General features: G+C 43.5%; 1 protein-coding gene across 4 annotated transcripts in view; it reads right to left on the reverse strand.

Moving 5' to 3' along the window:
- The window catches only part of PCNT (pericentrin), a 282,663-nt gene that overhangs the window by 2,955 nt on the left and 258,454 nt on the right, over nt 1-21,254 (reverse strand). For all 4 annotated transcript variants that reach the window (XM_075069898.1, XM_075069897.1, XM_075069895.1 and 1 more), the window contains 5 exons: nt 15,356-15,526; nt 14,093-14,257; nt 4,671-4,909; nt 2,601-2,689; nt 624-777 (listed from right to left, as the gene is read on the reverse strand). In XM_075069898.1, coding sequence (XP_074925999.1) covers nt 624-777; nt 2,601-2,689; nt 4,671-4,909; nt 14,093-14,257; nt 15,356-15,526 — 818 coding nt within the window. The remainder of the gene's footprint in view (nt 1-623; nt 778-2,600; nt 2,690-4,670; nt 4,910-14,092; nt 14,258-15,355; nt 15,527-21,254) is intronic.

A 21,254-nucleotide genomic window follows, 5' to 3' on the forward strand; every position in this document is an offset into this window, starting at 1 on the left:
GAGCAGAGATGGAGTTCTGCAAGTTCTGTGCTGTGCCTCTGAGGGGTGCAGTGCAGAATCTCACCCTTGGTATCTAAGACCCCCTTTAGGGCACTGGGATTTGGCCACAGCTCCCTAACATTGAACAAAACTGCAGGGGAGCATGCCCTCCATCCCTTGCCCAGATACACACACCCAAAGCCTGCAGGTGTTTGTTACTAATGAAGCATCATAACATTGTGGCATGGCCATCTCAACTAACATGGCTTTCACACAAGATTATTGAACATGCTTCTGTGAAGACATGGTAATAAACTTCAATTTGTGAGACACAAATAATCAAAAATTGCCTCTGTAGGGAGGGATCATGACCGCAAACATTAGAAGTTCTTCGTTTTGTCAAAATAATGTCATTAGATTTCACTAAGCAAGATACCTCATACTAAGAAATCAAGCACATGCTGTGTTTAAAACCATTCAAAACAAATTGGAAGTACAACTATGTTGAACATCCGGAGACAAATGTAATACATTTTTAATAAACGTAAGGAATCAAATTTCCATTCTTGTTCACATAATCTCCCAACAATAGGTTATATTCTTATGAAAGACGACTGTCTGGCAGAAGAAATACAATACAGTACCTGTTATGTAACCAGTAAGAGGATTTCGGAGAGTGGCTCACAAATCTAGCAGAACTGGTTCTGTGGCACGATCCAATATCTCGGGTAGGAGGGGAGTTTACATTAACACTTGGGAGCTGCTGCTGTCTTAAAACTTCTGTTCTAGCACCAGAAACTGTATTAAACAAGTAATAGTCAACAATGAAATTATTCCCAGAGAGCCACAATATGTAACAAAACTAGTAAATGACAGCAAAACAACTTTTATTTTGGTTTTTAAGTCAAAGGCTGAGTCCCTGTGTTGAACAACTGTTTCTGACAGTATTCGACTAGGCCGACATTTTAAAGTTTGTAGCAATCCAACCACTCCACACATACAACTCTCTGACAAATCATGGACGTGCATGATTTTGAAAGCTACCTTGTGCCTCCCTTCTACAGTCATTTTTCATTATTGTATTTTATTATAACACCAGAGGCACCTTCATTCCCGGTTCCTATTTTAAAGCCTTTAATTCCAAATATTTTTCCCAATCAATTCTAACATCTCATGCTTGTTCTCATCTATATCTACAATATGGATATAAGGCTATAGATATGGAGCAATACATATATCCACACGTTTTTTTTTTAAATGAGGGAGAAGAGACAGGAGTCCAAGAAATTCCATTCAGTCAGTTGGATCCATTTGACCATGAAAAATAGATCGCAAAAACTGGCTTTTGAGGAAACTGCCAAGATGTTGTTTTGCACTGAGGTAATAAAACCAGTAAAATGTTTAAGATTCAAATTTGGGAGGTACCTAGACCTTAATGAGAAATACAAAGCTTGAAATATATTTGTTGAGGTATAAAAGTGATATAAGTAAGTTAAAAATAGTATAAAGAATGAAAAGTAACCTCCCATGTACATCGGGAACTGGAAAACGCACTATTTTACTGGTTAAATCTGTATCTAGTTCAATATGCAATCTAATTTTTTGTTAAAAACAATGAATTAATGAAAAATGACATCTGAGATATTATATACACAAGTCCATGTATTAAAATATGTGGTTGTCATAACACATCTATAAGATTAGGGGTAGGAACATAACTGCCAGAACGGATCAGACCAGGGGTTGGCAACCTTTCAGAAGTGGTGTGCCAAGTCTTCATTGATTCACTCTGATTTAAGGTTTCACGTGCCAGTAATACATTTTAAAGTTTTAAGAAGGTCTCTTTCTATAAGTCTATAATATATAATGAAACTATTTTTGTATGTAAAGTAAATCAGGTTTTTAAAATGTGTAAGAAGCTTCATTTAAAATTAAATTAAAATGCAGAGCCCCCTGGACCGGTGGCCAGGACCCGGGCAGTGAGAGTGACACTGAAAATCTGCTCGCGTGCCACCTTTGGCACGCGTGTCATAGGTTGCCTACCCCTGGATCAGACCAATGGTCTGATCTCCAATAGTGGTGAGTGACAGCTGTTTTAGAGGAAGGTACAAGAAATCCCACAGAAAGCAGCTATGGAATAACTTACCAACAGGGAAAGTCCTTTCCCAACCTCCATTAACTAGCTCATGTCATTAAAAATAAAAAACAAAAGATTTTGAATATTTATGGTAACAACTCTGGAGATATTGCGATCTGTGTAAATGTCCAGTCTCTGCATTACTGATATCTTGTGGCAATGAGTTCCACCCATAGGATGACTGTGCATGGTATGAAAAATAATTTCCTTTGTTCAGCTTTAAATGCTTTTCAGTCTCACTGACAGTGCCCTTACATAAGAGAAAACAATTAGCTGCTGTTGGAATTATAAATTCTGAATTCCCCAACTGTGGTGAGTAGGATCTCAACCATTAAGTTGGGGGAACTGATGTTGTAACAGCTTTTTATGATAAAATATCAAACCATTTCCCTATTAAAGTCTATTTGTTACTACTTAATAAAGACACATACTATTGCAAAGAAATATTAATAAACCACAATTATTTTTCAAAAGAAATACTCACCTGGGTTATGTCCAATACTGTGAGAAATGTTTTCTCCCTGTGCCCCTTTTCTGTTTACTTTATGCCATTTTTTCACCAAAAACTTTAACCTTGCAAAAACAATATAAAGAGTGTATACAAATTAAAAACAGCAGAAAAACAAAAATTCACTGAGTTGAAATATTAAACATTATTGCTGATGTGAACATCTTGAACAGTACAAGTAACAACCCACGAAAGGAACTGGGAGCACAACGATATTCAACTTAATAGACTGAGATATACCTATCCCATAGAACTCTGAGGAGACCCTGAAAGGTCACTGAGTCCAGCCCCCTGCCTTCACTAGCGGGACCAAGTACTGATTTTGCCCCTGATCCCTAAGTGGCCCTCTCAAGGACTGAACTCCCAACCCTGGGTTTAGCAGGCCAATGCTCAAACCACTGAGCTATCCCCTTAAGTCTCCTGGGCATAGGCTTATCAAATAGTTGACTGTGTTAACTGCCCTTCCGATATTTATTAAAAGGCTGATGGGAGTCAGACAAGAAAATTGAGAATGTAGAAACTGGTTTTAAAGCAGGGCTTCTCTCTACATTGCACCTAGTTGAGAGAAACCACAGTCATCTCAATTAAAAAAACCCTATTAAGTTTCACCCGCTCTGCCAGCTGTAACAATGCAGTGAACACAAACAAGAAAGGTGTAACACTAAGGAACAGGATGAGGAACCTATTCTAACATATTCCCCATAAGATGCCATTAGGAGACTTTCAGGGGCAGGCTAAGACAGAAGGAACAAAGGCATAAACAAGCTTCTTATAGTGAAATCTTAATTTACTTTTTCATTTTAATGTATTTGACATTTTCTCCCTTCCTCCTTTGTGTGTGTGTCCATCTAAAATGTTAAAAAAAAATCATGTTTGGTGACGTACAATATGCAAAGGCAAGTCCCTGGTAACAGAAACCCAGTCCCAAAAGACTGTTTATGTGGCAGTAAGAAAAGTAACAAATGAGGTAATACAATTATAACAGCCTAAAAACACCAATCCCCCTCAACAGTTCCTGCCTTCCCTTTGTTTTGTCTCTGAGCGCAGCAGATCCTTCCCTTTCTCGCTCCCTGCTCAGCATGGGCAGAAGGTTTGTGGCTCCTTTCCTCCGTACTTATGAATGCATGATGTTGGAGGATGCCCTCCACTATACTGCAGCCTTGGGGAGCCCAGGGGCAGCTCCTCATGCTTCCCAGGATTGGTCACTGGTTTCCTGCGTGCCTGCATGTCATCCTGCTGCGATTGCCATGCAAGCTTCCCTCTCAGGTATAACGAAGTACAGGGCTTATTCCTGTGTTGGGACTAACTCCCTAATTAGACTCACATCAGGCAATTATTAACCTCAGCCAATCATACTTTTACAAAGTGAGGGAAAAGACTCAGGAGAAACCACTTGTTACATTTAGAACAAAATTATTTTAAAATTTAACAAAGTAATATTTCAATGACCTCCAACCAATAGGGAGCTTGGTTTTGCATCTTGAAATTATCTGCTTATTATAGATTGATCCTTTGTGGATAAATCAATGTGACACAATGTGAAAAGTGGACTTGTTGGCAGAACTCAGAGGAACATACTCATCGCTGATGAAGCATGAAGGAGGTCAGATGGAAAGATTAATACTTTAGGCCAATCACTGGTGATACAATAGTCTACTATGGGTTAGAATACACTCAGTAAGCCCAGACAGAGGGGATATTGCCTGAATGAGTCATTCCTTCACAGGTGCTGCATGCAGGTCCTCAGATACAATGGGGCTGGGTGCAGTATAAAAATAGACAAAAGCAGCTTTGAGGAAGAAATATTTTGAAGTATTCTAATAAGGCACACGTGAAACACATTGGCCTTGAACATGCTATACTGGTCAAACACACAATTATTGTCCAACACACACACTGAAATAATCGTTGAACAAATCTTTCACTCCAGACTAAGTGAACTATAACTGAGCAGTTCTACAAATGAAAAATCTGGGGAATGTATTGTGAATGCTGTAACATTTACAAGAAAAACATAGGAAAATTACTATGTGAGTTTGTTTTTACCTTGATACTGCAATGACCACTCTCACTGCAGATCTGAACTTGGTAAAAGGACGGGAACGTGATTCAGAGACCCGCAGGTCTGCAGGCGAAGGATAGATTCCCATACGAGCTATCAGCGACAGTGTTGCTTGCTCACAATCCTGGAATCCACCCAGAAGCAGAAGAAGGTATTTCTTCTGATAAACGAGAGCCTTTCTAAAACTCTCTGCTCGCAGATACTTCTTGTATAATTTCTGCAGCTGAAAAAAACCCAAGTCATTGAAATTGCATAGCCAGACCTGTTTACTCCCACAAATTCTCCCACAACCTGTTGTCCGTGGCTTGACGAAAGCTAGCTAGCTAAAGCTGTTTTGCTTTGGAAAATTGCGCGGAAGGCCATATAAGAACTGCTTCTAAAACTCTGAGTAAATTGTATAATGTTTTTGAAAATGAAACTTCCAATTAAAATTTGGATTACTGAAGCTCCGGCTGATGCGGACCATTTACTGAAAATTAACAGTGTTTGTGATAATGGCATCACGGAAGCCTTACATAACGGTCTGTAAGTCTGCCATACCTCTACCTGTCTATGAGGCCTTATCTACACCAAGGAATTTTTGCTGGATTACTTGAGCAGTCAAGTAAGGTTCTAAGAACAGCTGCCAGAAGACATCTACATTAGTGCTTCCAATATTGCTGATATGGGGGCAGCTACAACAGCAGCAATTTCCTAGCATAGACAAGGCCTTACGTAACTAACTTTACAGGCATTTGATTTTGGACAGTCCAATTGTCTTAACATTTGTGAGCTTCTGAACACCATATTCACACCCAACACTGGGAAAATGGTTTCACTGTTTACCTTCTAGAGAAGGATTTGTGTTAACTAGTTAATATTAATCAGTATTCAATATTAATCTAACTTGATCACAATAAAATTGTCACAAAGGGGTTAATAGATGCTTCTGAAGTTCAAAGGAAACTATGCACTGAATACACGATATTCATGGATGGTTGGGGTAAGTTCTTGTGACAGACAAGAGGCTTGTGTCTCCCTCAGATAACTTTTAGATCAGAGAGAGATGCCTGAGCCTTACAGAGGAATTTGTGTCTTTAATGACCTGGCAACAACTGTCTTATCAAAGACATATGCGGAAGAGTATTTTTGAATGGCCTCGTGAACTACATATTATCTAACTATCACTAACAATCTTCTGAAAGTTGACTGCAAAGATTTTCCTAAAAACTGAAAACTTGTAAGATGCTAAAAGTGTAAACAATAATTGCAGTTTATATAGCAGAAAAACAATTCTATATTTAATGAAAATTACTAATATCCTAACAAATATGAGATGCAGAGATCTTGGTTCTTTCGCCACAGGAAGTACTATCATATTTATCATTAACAAAGAGAATTCAAATAGGATTCAGAATAGAATAATTTTTCTTTTTTTAACCTTCTTTATGGTAGGGGGAGGGATAGCTCAGTGGTTTGAGCACTGGCCTGCTAAACCCAGGGTTTTGAGTTCAGTCTCTGAGGGGGCCATTTAGGGCTCAAGGGCGAAAATCTGTCTGGGGATTGGTCCTGCTTTGAGCAGGGGGTTGCACTAGATGACCTCCTGAAGTCCCTTCCAACCCTGATATTCTATTAACTTAGCAGTTACCAAGAAAACTGCAGCCTGGGTTTCCCAAAAATCAAGGATCTTGATGTGGTAACTGTCTCAAATTGTTAAAACAAATAGAGTACATTACTAACAATGCGTATACACATTATCTACTCTCGGAATCCTATTCAAGAGGTTTTGTCTTTTTTAATTAAATATATGCTTAGATTCAAATTTAAGATTAGATCTATGCAAAGGATAACTATGTTCATGAAGTAAAGTAAAACCTACTTGTTTAGTTTTTCTAGAATATGATTTAAAGGGATACCATCAATTTGAAATCTAGTGAATTTCAAAAAAACATTAAGTAGTTTAAATATTACCACAGACAATTTCTATTGTTTAACAACGTTTTTAAAGATTTTTCTTCCCATGTTACATGTGACAGAGCCAAACAACAGGGGAAACTGACTGGCTCTAAAGAGAAAACAGTGGACTAACTTTAAATAATGTGCTATAGAAGGCACAAAATACACACATACTCTACTCTTTGGTTACAGTTACTTTAGACAGAGCAAACAAGCATAACGGCCTCATCCCTGAAAATCCACCTTGATTGCATGAAGTAACAAGTTTAGTTAAAACTAGGGCTATCAAGCGATTAAAAAATTAATCGTGATTAACCACGCTGTTAAACAATAATAGACTACCATTTATTTAAATATTTTTGGTTTTCTACATTTTCAAATATATTGATTTCAATTACAACACAGAATACCAAGTGTAAAGTGCTCACTTTATATTTATCTTTGATTACAAATACTTGCACTGTAAAAACAAAAGATATAGTATTCTCCAATTCACCTAATACAAGTACTGTAGTGCAATCTCTTTATCATGAAAGTTGAAAAACTGTTTACCTACCTCTCATAATTGTTGTTCTTCGAGATGCGTTGCTCATGCCCATTCCAATAAGTGTGTGTGTGCGCACCGCGTGCACAATTATCGGAAGGTTTTCCCTTGGCAGTACGTGTTGGGTTGGCTGTGAAGCCCTCTGGAGTGGTGCCCTCCTGGTGGTCTATATAGGACACTGCCAACCCACCGCCTGCTCAGTCCCTTCTTGCCGGAAGACTCCGACAGACGGGAGGGATTTGGAATGGACATGAGCAACACATCTCGAACAACAACAGTTATGAAAGATAGGTGACTGTTGTTCTTCAAGTGTTTGCTTGTGTCCATTCCAATATATGACTCCCAAGCAGTTTCTCTGGAGGAGGGGTCGGAGTTCACCTGATTGCTGATTGTAGGACTCCCCTGCTGAATGCTGTGTCATCCCTTGTTTGTTGGGTGATGCCGTAGTGCGACGTGAAGGTGTGAATGGAAGACCATGTTGCTGCCTTGCATATGGTCTTGAACAGGGACGTGCGTGAGGAAAGCTGTGGATGAAGTCTGAGCTCTTGTGGAGTATGCTGTCAACGGTGGGGGCAGAACTTTGGCCAGGTCGTAGCATGTTCTAATGCAGGACATGATCCACAACGAAATGCGCTGGGATGAGACGGGAAGCCCTCTCGTCCTTTCGGCGATTGCAATGAAGAGCTGTGGTGACTTACTAAATGGTTTTGTGTGTTCAGTGTACAAGGCTAGGGCACGCCTGACATCCAGGGAATGGAGCATTTGCTCTCTGTCAGTGGCATGAGACTTAGAGAAGAAGATTGGCAAAAATATGTCCTGATTCACGTGAAACTAGGAGACCACCTTGGACAGAAACACAGGGTGAGGATGCAGCTGAACCATGTCTTTGTAAAAGACAGTACAGGGGGGCTTGGAGGTAAGTTCTTTGAGCTCACAGACCTTTGTAGCCGATGTTATAGACATCAGAAAGGCAACCTTCCAAGAGAGGTAGGAGAGAGGGCAGGTGGCCATGGGCTCAAATGGAGGGCCCAGGAGTCTGGACAAGACTAGGTTGAGGTCCCACTGGGGAATGGGCTGCCGCACATGGGGGTAAAACCTGTCCAGGCCCTTGAGGAATCAGCCAACCACGGGGTTTCCAAAGACTGATTTATCCACTGCCCGTAGGTGGAAGGCCAAGGTGGCAGCCAAGTGCACTTTTATAGATGATATTGCCAGCCCTTGTTGCTTCAGGTCCAGTACGTAGCCCAAAATGAGAGGAATTGGCACTTGCTCAGGTGGGATACCCTTTCACAAGGACCAAATAGAAAATCACTTCCACTTTGCCAGATATGTGGCTCGCGTGGAAAGTTTCCTACTTCCCAGAAGAACTTCTTTCACTGAGTTCCAACATTGGAACGCCAACAGGTTCAGCCATGGCATTTCCATGCCGTGCAGTGGAGAGACTCCAGGTTGGGGTGCTGGAGCTTGCCGTGGTCCTGAGTGATGAGGTCTGGGCAAAAGGGAAGGGTTATTGGTCTGTCGACCGATAGGCTTAACAGCGAAGTGAACCAGTGCTGGCAGGGCCACGCCAACACTACGGAGATCAACAAAGCCCTGTCCTGGTGGACCTTCAGAAGAACTCTGTGTATGAGAGGAAAGGACGGGAACTCAGACCATCTGACTCGTCCATGTGAGGTGAAAAGCATCCACGATGGAGCCTGCTTGCTGATTGGCAACGCGAAGCTGGAACCCCCCTAGGTCGAGTAGACTTTACGGCAGAAAAGGTCCAGCTTTAGTGTCCCGTGACTTTGGGGCAGGACCCGGTTGACCCTGCCACTCTTTGTGGTTCGCCACATCCACCCCTAATGTTCCAGGCTGAGGGTGGGTAAAAAGGTGTCCGTACCCCTTCTGTGTCACAAAATACCTTCTTTCCAACCTTTTGGCTGTGGGAAGTATGGAGGATGGGGTCTGCCATAGCACCTTTGTGGTGTTCTGTATGGTCTTTATAAGGGGCAAGGCTACCCTAGATGTACCTCCTGAGCAAGGATGTCCACCATTGGATCCGAGTCGTTTGACACCTCCTCAGTCTGGAGGGGTAAGCTTTGGGCCACCATCCTAAGAAGGTCCTGGTGCGCACTATTGTCCAGTGCAGGGAACGTGGTGGTAGAGGTGTCAGTCACCACCTCATCCAGCGAAGAGGATGATGAGGCCTGCGAGTCCTCCTGACCCTCAGGCTCCCTGAAGCCTGGCTCTGGTAGGTCTGCTCTATTTGGGGCGGACTGTGGTGCTGGTACCACATAGGGTGCCAGCTTGAGAGTCACATCTGCTTGCAAAGACCCAGGGTCCTTGTCATGTGGGGGGGGTCTTCAGGTGCTATCGGTGTATGGCGCGGCACCGACATGGCTGAAGGAGGAGCACGGGGCGTCGACACCATGGACACGGCCCACAAGCCCTACCCTTGAGCCTGATGGTAGACCCAAGGAGTCCAAAAGGGCCACTGCACTGGCCCCTGCCACTGTAGGGGCCAGGATACCACTGGCGCTGGCACGTCCCGCGATCTGCCGTGCCAGGACTGAGACCGGTACTGACTATGTCTGCAGATCGACGAGTCATTATCGGAGTGCAACTAATAGTCTGAGCCAGACCATGGGGGGCGGAGCCCGACTGTGCAGGGGAACATACCTTAGTGACAGGAAGCAATGCCGTAGCATCGTTGGCTTGCCCTGGTGTTGAATGGGTAGTGGCACCGCCACTGGTGTCGCAAAATGTGCCGTAGATTTTGCCAGTGCCTTTGCAGTCGCCGCTGCCTGGACCGGTGCTGGTGGTTGTGCCTGCAGCGCCGAGGACTGTGCTGTCATGACAATAAGGTCCTGCACGGCCTAAAAGGTATCCGGCATGGACGGTAGATCAGTCTCATCCTCCAACTCCTCCCAAGTCAGGGAGTCCACAAGCACCTGACTCAGTGGAGCCCCTGGCAGGGCTGGAGTTGACGGTGCCAGGATTTGAGGGCCAGGCTGTGGGTGCCCTGACATAGGACGCACCTCACTGGGATCCCTGTGCTGTTTGCTGACGGGGGACTGACCCCTGTACAACGACTACTTCTTATGCGGCACCAGGAACTGAGAGTGGTGCCACATGCTCAAACCCGCTTTGCAGCAGCAGCCCTGGAGGAGTCTTTTTTCCTGGGCTTTGGAGCTGTGCTCCGGCTCTGCTCCAGCTCCAGGCAAAAATCTGCAGCTCCACTGCTTCGGAGCTGCTCCACACTCCAGCTCCGGGCTCTGCTCCAAAACCCTGCTTTTTTCGGTGCCAAGGCATCCCACACCGAAGCCGATGTGCTGCGCACCAATGTCGCTGGTGCTGCTTCTGGTGTCAGCTGAGGGCGAAGAGCCGCCTCCATTAAAAGGAGCTTGAGGAGATAGTCCTGCTCCCTCTTCATCCTGGGTCTAAAGAGCCTGCAAATGGAGCACTTATCTGTTTTATGGCCCTCACCCAGGCACTTAAGGCACAACGCATGTGGATCACCCTTGGGCATAGGCTTCCTGCAGCATTCGCAGAATTTAAACCCCTGAGACTGAGGCATACACTGGTTTGGGGAGCTAGGGAAGGGGGCAGAACCCCCCAAAAGAGGCTAACTACTATTAAACTACAACTTTTAAGAACTATTTACAACTCACTAGAAGGTAACCACGAGGCAGGCACTTGCAAAGCAAGACACTGAAGGAAACTCCAACGACCGTCATTGGTGATAAGAAGGAACCAAGCAGGTGGCAGGTCGGCGGTGTCCTATATACACTACCATAAGGGCGCCACTCCAGGGGGCTCCACAGCTGACCCGACGGGTACCACTAGGGGAAAAGCCTTCCAACAATCATGCACATGGCGTGTGCACACACATCTACTGGAATGGACATGAACATGCTTGAAGAAGAACTTACAAATATAGAATTATGTACAAAAAATAACTGCATTCAAAAATGAAACAATGCAAAATTTTAAAGCCTAGAAGTCCCCTCAGTCTTACTTCTTGTTCAGTCAATCACTCAGACAAACAAGTTTGTTTACATTTGCAGGAGATAATGCTTCCCGCTTAATTTTTATGTCACTTGAGAGTGAGAACAGGCATTCTCATAGCACTGTTGTAGCCAATGTTGCAAGATATTTATGTGCCAGATGCGCTAAAGATTCAGATGTCCCTTCATGCTTCAATCATCATTCCAGAGGACATGCGTCGATGCTGACAATGGGTTCTGTTCAATAACCATCCAAAGCAGAGCGGACCTACACATGTTCATTTTCATCATCTGAGTCAGATGCCACCAGCAGAAGGTTGATTTTCTTTTTTGGTGGTTCAGGTTCTGTAGTTTTCACATCGGACTGTTGCTCTTTTAAGACTTAAAGGAAGGAGAAGGCAATAAAGCGAAACCAATGACGGACACAAATCGCCTCATGCCCTCTTTCAATCACACAATCCTAGAGCAGTTGCCACACCTTGTTTCTGGTCTATTCCCTCAGCCAGAAGCGCTCTTTAGCGATTTTCTTACTTTGGGGTGGTTTCTATGCAGGCTTACGGAAGTCACATTCGGGCATGTGGCGAATTACGCTGGTCGATTGTGTGTTGAGAGAGTGGCTGAAGGCCGGAAGTTCGTAACAGTTCCTCTCAAGGTGGAGCGGCTCCTGGCCAACCGACCCATTAAGCAGCCAAGGCTGCAGAGCCTTCTCTATAAATGCCCACCCTTGGGTGTGTCGCTTCCACGCCACCTGGCACACAAGACAGATCTTTGGGCACAGCGAGCAATTCCAGACTTGCACCTTTGAGCGAAAAAGCTGCTTCGCGACCGGAGGGGCGTCAGGGCTGTAGGTTATTTTTTAGGGGAAAAAAAATCTCATTATTGGTATCTCGGGCGTGGTTCTTTGCATTTTGTCCAAATCTCTGTGAAGTGTTTTTAAATGAACGACACGAGCTGGGTCATAACATCTGAGACTGCTGTAACATGAAATACTATGGCAGCGGGGTAAATCAGAACAGGCAGACATACAATTATCCCCAACGGAGTTCAGTCACAATTTAATTAACAATTATGGTTTTTAATGAGGATCATACAGCTTGGAAGTTTGTCCTCAGGAATAGGCGCAAGCATGAAGGGGCATAACGATGTTTAGCAATATCTGGACATGTAAATACTTGACAGATCCAGACCAGTGGGGTACATGCCAGGAGTCTGGTAGAGGGCAAATATACTGGTCATTGGGATGAGTAGGTTTTCTGTTTTTCTGTTCCCCTGAGTCGACCAGAGACAGGGGGAGCACTAGGGTAATCAGAGCACCTGCTAGAAACCATTAGGCAGACCAGGCTGATTAAGATACCTGCAGCCAATCAAGTGCAGGCTATAATCCATCGGCACCTGGGTTTAAAAGGGAGCTCACTCCAGTCAGGCAAGGAGGAGCCAGAGAGAGGAAGTGCGGTGAGGGAGCTGGGAGCAAAAGGCACAACGGAGCATGAGAGGAGAGGCTCGTGCTGCCGGCAGGAACTAAGGAGTAACAAGTGTTATCAGGTACCACAGGGCGGAGGAAGGTCCTGTGGTGAGGATAAAGAAGGTGTTTTGGAGGAGGCGCATGGGAAGTAAAGCCGCAGGGAAGTTGAGCTGTCATGCAGCTGTTACAGGAGGCACTATAGACAGCTGCAATCCACAGGGCCCTGGGCTGGAACCCGGAGTAGAGGGCAGGCCCAGGTTCCCCCCAAACGTCCCAACTCCTGATCAGACACAGGGGGAGTTGATCCAGACTGTGGGGAAGATCACTGAGGTGAGCAAATCTGCCAATAAGCGCAGGACCCACCAAGGTAGAGGAGGAACTTTGTCACGACACCTTGCAACACCGGCTACAACAGTCCCATGTGAACACCTGTTCTCACTTTCAGGTGACACTGTAAATAAGAAGCAGGCAGCAGTATCTCCTGTCAGTGTAAACAAACTTGTTTGTCTTAGCGATTGGCTGAACAAGAAGTAAGACTGAGTGGACTTGTAGGCTCTGAAGTTTGACACTGTTTTGTTTTTGAGTGTAGTTATGTAACAAAAACCCTACATTTGTAAGTTATACTTTCACAGTAAAGAGATTGCACTACAGTACTTGTATGAGATCAGGTGAAAAATGCTATTTCTTTTGTTGCACTTTGTATTCTGTGTTGTAATAGAAATCAATATATCTGAAAATGTAGAAAATCATCCAAAAATATTTAATACATTTCAATAGATATTCTGTTGTTTAACAGTGTGATTAATCATGATTAATTTTTTTGAATTAATCGTGTGAGTTAAGTACGATTAATTCACAGCCCTAGTTAAAACTATACACATACTTCAATTAAATCTTTGATACTAGCCATTTGAACAGGGCTCAGACAAGATCAATCTCAGTTCCTCACATCAAGTACTAAAATGATGCCCAAGTATCACAGTCTTTCACCGAACAATTTTATTCAACATTAATCTCCTGCAAAAATGATCATCCTTGCACAGGAGATTACCTCAAGAGGAGTTAGCTGCATCCCTATCTGAGGGGAAGGATCACTAGCCTGCCAGCCAAGGCAGTCACCAGGGAACAAGTACAATCTCCCTGGACAGAGAAGACTGAGGAAGAGGCATAGGAGGAGCTGGCTTAAGACTGGCCCAGATAAAAGAAGGTTCTGACCCTGTCATACCTTACAGCTGCCCTGGGACCGCAACAGGACACCACCCAGAATCTATGAGGGGCACTACTAGAGACAAACCACCACTGCAACTTGGATTATAGGGGCCATGACCCAAACTGAAGGAACAATGGTAGGAAGTAGCCCAGGACAGTGGATGTAGACTCCCACTGGTAGGTCCCTTACTTAGGGGTTGACTTCCAAAGGATCCTGAGCTGATACAGATGGAGTGGGAGGGCCATATTTTGCATCATCCATTTTACCTTTGGGTTGGAAGTTTCCATAACTGGCTTATTTTCTATTTCAACAGTAGCTTTAGCCAGCTCAGATTCTGCCTGTTTCAAAGCAGTCTGCAAAATAGTTTTTTCTCGCTGCCAGGAAGCCCTTTCTGATTCCTGGACGGAGTGAGCATCATCTGTAGAGCGGATCTAAAAAATTAAATTCAAAGAAAGAATATAAAATAAGCATCAAGGTTCACTACTTCCAAAGGAATATAAAAGTTGTTTTAAGTCAAATTCAATAGTAAATTGACTTTATGGAAAAACTCAAATGCCAGAATAACTATACTGGAAATTTCCAGCAGTAACAAGATGTTATCCAGATAGGATGGGAATTTCAAGTAGAACATCAGTCCATGTTAACAAGTAAAGAAAATTAGATAGTCCTTGCCTAAAACTCTTAGTCTTATTAGTTTATATGGCTCCCATTCACCTTAATACCAGAGAGACTCCAAAATATTTAAAAATAGACATACTGATCTCTCAGTCTTCCTTTCCAGCCTGCAGCAGAAATAGATTGATTTGCTTATAGTTTTTGCTCATAGTTTACACATGAATTTGAAAAAGTGGGTTTTGCACTTAATTCTGAGAGCAGTTATTCTCATCTAATATGGTCACTCATCTCTTGTGGGAATGAGTTCCCTGCTCCAGGTCCAGTTCCAGTGAAAGATCAGTCTCTTGTGCTCACAAGCGTCCCTCTACTGGTTAACACTTCCAGGGCTGGAATGGAATTGTAACTATCAGAATAGTTGCATCCGACGAAGTGGGTATTCACCCATGAAAGCTCATGCTCCAATACGTCTCAGTCTATAAGGTGCCACAGGACTCATTGTCGCTCTTTACAGAGCCAGACTAACATGGCTACCCCTCTGATACTATCACAATAGGACATGGCAACAAAGGGTGGGGAAATCTCTCAGGAGCTAGGTCAAATGCTTTGAACTGGAGTCTATGTTGCTCAAGAAAGCAGGGCATAGAATAGGGCACCATGATGACCTATGTTACTTGGTGGAAGAGCTGCTCTTTGTGGAGATTTATCAGTGTGCATGGCATTATTTCTCAATAATCGGTATATACCATCACACTTCGAACAACACAGGGCACAGCATATCTGGTACACAGCAAACCCTGACAGGTACTAGACTATGCAGGTCTAGTATAATGGTAGTTGCTTTCAGTCTCCTGCCACGTATACAGCTGTGTGACAGCAAAGAGAAAAATGAAAGTCAAATAAAAATGAATATATACCTGTCTGTTACCAATTCCTCTATGATGATGATGCTGAAGATTCTTCTCAAGTTGAGAAATCGCTGCTCTTAATTCTAATTTCTCCTCTGTCAGTGTTGTTACAGACTTTGTAAGTTCTCCATTTTCTTTCAACAACAAGTCTACCAGAGAAACTGAACCTTGCAGTGGTTTCTTTTTAAAGAATTGGAGAAAAACAAATGTGAGTTCTACTAACATTTATAGCTTCCCAAGCAATAAACCAGACTCCAGTAATTTTCATTTTTAAACTTTACAGTAGAAGGAGGCAAAGCATGAAGTGCTCCCCTCCTCTATAAAAAACACACAGCTGAGAAACAGGTTAAACCAACCATTTTATAGGGCTGGCAGAAACCTTCCAACTATCAACTTTTTGACAATTTGAAAGGAGAAAATTAGAAAAAAGATAAACAAAATGTGTGTGAATTTTTGAAAGGTTTCAATCAGTTATAGTTTGTCAGATGTTTTTATTGTGAAAAATTTCAATGAAATTTCAAAAAAATAGTAAAAATGTTTTTAAAAACATTCACATTTTTCCACTAGCTCTACTATTCAAGCACTTAAAATAAAAATATGACTATAAAACAAAATACAGCAAAACTAAAGTATTGAAATTAATTAGAAAGAGCTTATAAACGATACCCTTGGTCTCTTACAATTTTTTTTTAAAACAGTATTACATTATTGCCTAGCAATCACTGAGTCAGAGTTTCAGGCCAGAAGGGCCCATCAGATCTAGTCTTATCTCTTGAATAGCATAGGCCATTACCACCAGCCAGCATCTGCACACTATACCTAACAATCGAAATGAGACCAAAGCTGCCATATTCACAGTAAACAATTTTCTACTGACTTTTTAAATTATATACTGCATTGTGGTGTACCTGGAATTTTGCATATTCAAATAACTTTATGTGGATCCATTTATTTAAAATGTACACTATTGCAATGTCCGTTGAAAAACAAACCACAAGAAAATTAGAGGCGAAGAACTTCATTATACCACCACTATGGTCGTACGTGTACATAAGGCACACAAGAAATCTTTTTTTGGGGGGTGCAGTGAGGAGGGAGGCCAGCCATTGCCATGCCAGATGCATCAATTTAACATGGATCTCTAAGGAGGAATTGTGCCACAAAACAAAAACTAGACTCTTTGGGCCACATCATAAGCTGGTGCAAGTCATTGTAGATAATTTTGGAGCCAGTTATTTATTATAAGGTCACTTTATACTATCATGGCAGCATAAAGGAGCCTTAAAACAGGAATAATTATATTTGTACCTATTGTAAGGCTGCTTTACACAGAGAGAAGCATAAAGAAGTCTTCATAGAAATGAGAATCAGGCCTACTGACTTCAATGGAGTTTTTCTGATATACAGCAGCTGAAGATATGGCACATTATTCAGGCTTGGTTTACACTACAAAGCTATATTGGCATAGCTATGGCATTATGAGGTGTATTAACAGGATTGTTGTATAGAAGACACAGGAGGTAACTGTTCGGCTTGACTCCACACTGCTTAGGTCTCACCTTGAGTAATGTGTCCAGTTTTGAGCACCACATTAAGATGTGGATAGAAGAGCAACATGAATGATAAAAGGTTTAGAAAACATGACCTATGACAGGGGTTCTCAACCTTTTTTCTTTCCGAGGCCCCCCTGACAACACTACAAAAACTCCAAGGCCCAAATGTGCCACAACAATGGTTTTCCTGCACATCTCAGAGATTAAAAGCTGTATTAAATGGATTGTTATACAGTTAAACGCACACAAGAAAACATATACAAAAAAGGAAAATATAGGCACAAAAATAAATAATATTTTTATTCATATTTAATAATATTTATTTTATTTATTCAGTGTGAAACTTCTTGTTGATGCTGAACAACAATTCTGTCAAGACGTGAGGATGTCTTTGACAAGCACATGTGCATAGTTATCTTGGTTCAGTACTTTGTTTTCATTGATGTCATGGCTGAAAATCCAGTTTTGCACATGTAAGTGGCACTAAAGGGGGTCAAAACTTTCAGCGCGCAGAAGAGGCAGCGATTTATTCATCGTAACACTCACACCAAAATGTCTCCAGTGGCATTTCTTTGAACTTAGTTCTGAGAGAGCTGTCTGATGAAATGTCAATGAGCTCTTCTAACAATTTTGATGGAACATCGGATGGAAGCTTAGCTTCAATGTTCTCACTGAAAGGGTTTGTAGTCTACGACTGTGGCAGCTTATTCTGTTGTGAGTGCGGGAAAATAAGCATTACATTTGTTAAGCAGACCAGACAGATGCGCTGTTAGCTGAGGTTTAATTACGTCAAAGTCAATGTTTTGTTCCTGAATGAAAGAATGTAAGAGCTCAAACATATCAGTAGTGCCCCCACAGACACGAACTTTCCAGAATTGTAGTGTTCTTCAGAATGCGATTCTTTCACGCTGGGCAATAAAATCAGTATTCCCATATTGCATAGCTTTATTCAGTTTATTCATTTCACTGAATATGTCTGCCAGATAACCCAGTTTTGGCAGCCACACATCATCTTTCAGCACTTTGGCAAATTCGGTTCTCTTATCAACTAAGTACATAACTCTTCCTTGAGATTAAATATATGGGAAAGCATTCTGCCTCGAGATAGCCATCTCACCTCTGTATGCATGACAAAGGAATGGTGCTCTGCATCCACTTCCTCACAAAGGGCAGCAAAATACCTGGAGTTTGTTGCTCTGGATTTAATAAAATTAACAAGTGTTACCGCGGTATTCAGAACACTGTGAAGACCTGGTTCAGTATCTTTTGCAGCAAGCACTTCTCGGTGTAAAAAGCTGTGTGTCCAAATAGCACAAGGTGCACCGACTTATTTTGCACAACACCATTATGCTTTCCAGTCATTGCTGCGGCTCATTCACTGCAGACCCCAATGCAATTAGTCCAGCTGATTTCTGCTGAAATCATAAAATCATCTAACAGTTTGAAAATGTCATCTGACTTTGTTGTCTTGAGCTCTTTGAGGAACCAAAAGTCTTCCTTTATTTCCTTATTCCACACATACCGAACACAGACAAGTAAATGGGACATTTTTGAAAAGTCTGTGGATTCATCTAGTTGTATAGCAAAATCATTGTCACGCAGCCAATCAATACCCTGAGAAACTGCATCTTTTGCCATAGAAACGATCTGTCATCTGACAGTGTCATTTGACGTCGGTATTTTTGTCAGTACCTTGGCGTTCTTCTCTCCAAACACTTCCCTTGTTACTTCCACAACACATGGCATTATCAAAATCTCAGCAAGCATATGTGATTTTTTTGTTTTTGCTGTTTTCTGTGACACTATGTAGGATGACCTTAAAAGCTTTTTATCTGCATTAGTTGTGGATTTCATTACTGCTTTAGTATCATGCAGGTCCTTGGCCTTTCGTTCAAAAAATGAACGGTGCTTATCCTTATAGATGTCATCTTTTGTAATTAAATGTCTCTAATCTGAAGGGTTTCAAACATTCATTGGACAATACCTGTGCACAAATTACACACTGCGGTTGAGGTGTACCTCCACTTCCAGAACAAATAAAACTGAAATTCAAATACCTGTCTTCATATTTCCTAAATTTTGTGAGGCTAATAGTGGCTTTATGTTTCTTACTCATATCACTTCCTTGATGTTCTTCAGGCATTATGGTGGTTGAACTTGTTGAAGTAAGTTTGGCATCATCGCCCTGTGGATTTTGTTGTTTTGAAGCTGATGGTTGAATTAAAAATGTATCCGTATCTGGTATTTATTATTTACACTTACAATTGTTTTTCCTGTGCTGTGGAACTTGTTCTGCTCCTGTTGAACGAGCTCCTTTACAACCAGTAAAGGGAGCTAGCTAACTTGCAAGGCTAGCATTAAACTCACTGGGCCAAGGGCAGAAACCAAGGAGTGAGCCCTCGCATGCAAAGTCTCTGAGGGAAGACACAGAGCTGGGCCAGAAGGCCTCAAGGCTCACCTGGCAGGCTGGGTCACCCCTACCCCAGGGGGCTGACTCGGAAGTCTGAGCCCTGACCCTCCCCGCAGGAAGCTGGGGCTTGAGCTTCAGCCTGCTTGGGGGCAGGGCTTCCCTTGCAGGGCACAAGGCTGCAGCCAATGGCTAGCTTCAGCATGGTCACTGGGTCTCAGATTCAGCCCTGGCTCCCAGCTTTAGCCTTGTAGAGGCAGGCAGGCTCTGGGTTTCAGCCATAGCTCCCAGCTTCAGCCCGCCGCAGCACCGAGGCTCAAGGCTTCAGCCCACGGCTCCCGGCTGCTACCCCTCCCACAGCATCAGGGCTTGAGGCTTCAGCCCTGTGGCAGGACCAGGGCTCAGGGATTTCGTACAGGACTCAGAGTTGCATCCCCGCAGCTCCCGGCTGCTGCGAGCCCCGCCGCGGGTGTTGGGGCTCCAGGCCGCAGCTGCAGGACACCACGGACCTATGAGGAATAGTTAAAGAACATGGACGTATTTAGTCTTGAGAAAAGAACAATGACAGGAGACCTGATGATAGTCTTCAAATATGTTGAGGGTTTTTATAAAGAGAATGGTGATCAATTGTTCTTCGTGTCCACTGAAGGAAGGACAAGAAGTAATGTGCTTAATCTCCAGCAAGGAGATTAAGCATGATAAAAGGAAACTATCCCTATAGTTAGGAAGATTTAAGTATTAGAAAAGAAGGTTGTGGAATCCCCATCACTGGAGATTTTCAAGAAGAGGTTGGACCTAAATCTGTCAGGGATGGCCGAGGCACACTTGGTTCTGCCACAATGGAAGGGTCTTGACAACTGGCCTCTAGAGGTCCCTTCCAGTCCTCCATTTCTATGATTCTATGACTGTCTCATGGACTACTCTCCTTCCATCCACAAAACATGGTTACTCACCTTTGTAACTGTTGTTCTTCGAGATGTGTTGCTCATATCCATTCCAGTAGGTGTACGCGCCGCGCGTGCACGTTCATCGGAAGACTTTTACCCTAGCAACTCCAGCGGGCCGGCAGGTCGCCCCCTAGAGTGGCGCCGTCATGGCGGGTAATATATGGGTAGAACCCGCACTGGGTGGTGCCGGGTGGTTGGTGCATGCACTCAGGCTCCGTTTAAGTGCGATGATGTGTGTCCTTAGGCGTACGAGAAGTCTTCCGGGCTGTTGGTACGAGACCATCAGTCTCTATCCCAGATTTCTTTGGCGGGCGAGCTGGAAGGATCGGTACTCGACGGACCCATTCCGGCCGGAGTCGACGAAGTCCATGGCCCGGGCCAACTACCGGCCTGGGTCCGGCGCCGGGTGGCTTCCTTTTGGGCGCTGTTTCAGTTGCCGGGTTATGAGGACGTTCGAGGGGCCTCTCTCCCTGAGCCGGTGCCGGAAGAAAGGTTCGTGCCGTGGCGTTTTCGCAGCGCGGAGAGATCCTGGTTGCCGGACCGGGCACTCGGTTGCGAGGCGCAGTGTTAAGTGCCACTTCCATTCAGGAGGTCTTGAGGCGTCGGTCTTCACTCCTTCTTGGTTCCTCGGTCTTGAAGTTGCCTTGCAATATGCGGCACTTCTCGGTATGTGCGACTCCCCCAGCTACTTGATGAGCAGGATCGTGGGACGTTCTGGGCATTCGAGCACTGGTTTTGAACCCCGTGCGAACTCAGGCATGAGCCCGGCGCCAGTCGCGGGAGGGGCTAGCGCCCCGAACCCACATACTATATACCTAGACTATAACTACAATCATATACTTACTACGTAAACTATTAATTTTAACACTAAAACTAGAACTTAGACGTGAGACGCAGAGAAGCTAGGGCACGTGGAGGACAGCTATGCCGTCGCGCTCCACAGTCAACGAACGAACGGCGGTAAAAGGAATCTGAGGATGCTGGCGGGCCGCATGGGGTTT

Source organism: Chelonoidis abingdonii, chromosome 10, assembly GCF_003597395.2.
Source record: "Chelonoidis abingdonii isolate Lonesome George chromosome 10, CheloAbing_2.0, whole genome shotgun sequence".
Lineage (NCBI taxonomy): Eukaryota > Metazoa > Chordata > Testudines > Testudinidae > Chelonoidis > Chelonoidis abingdonii.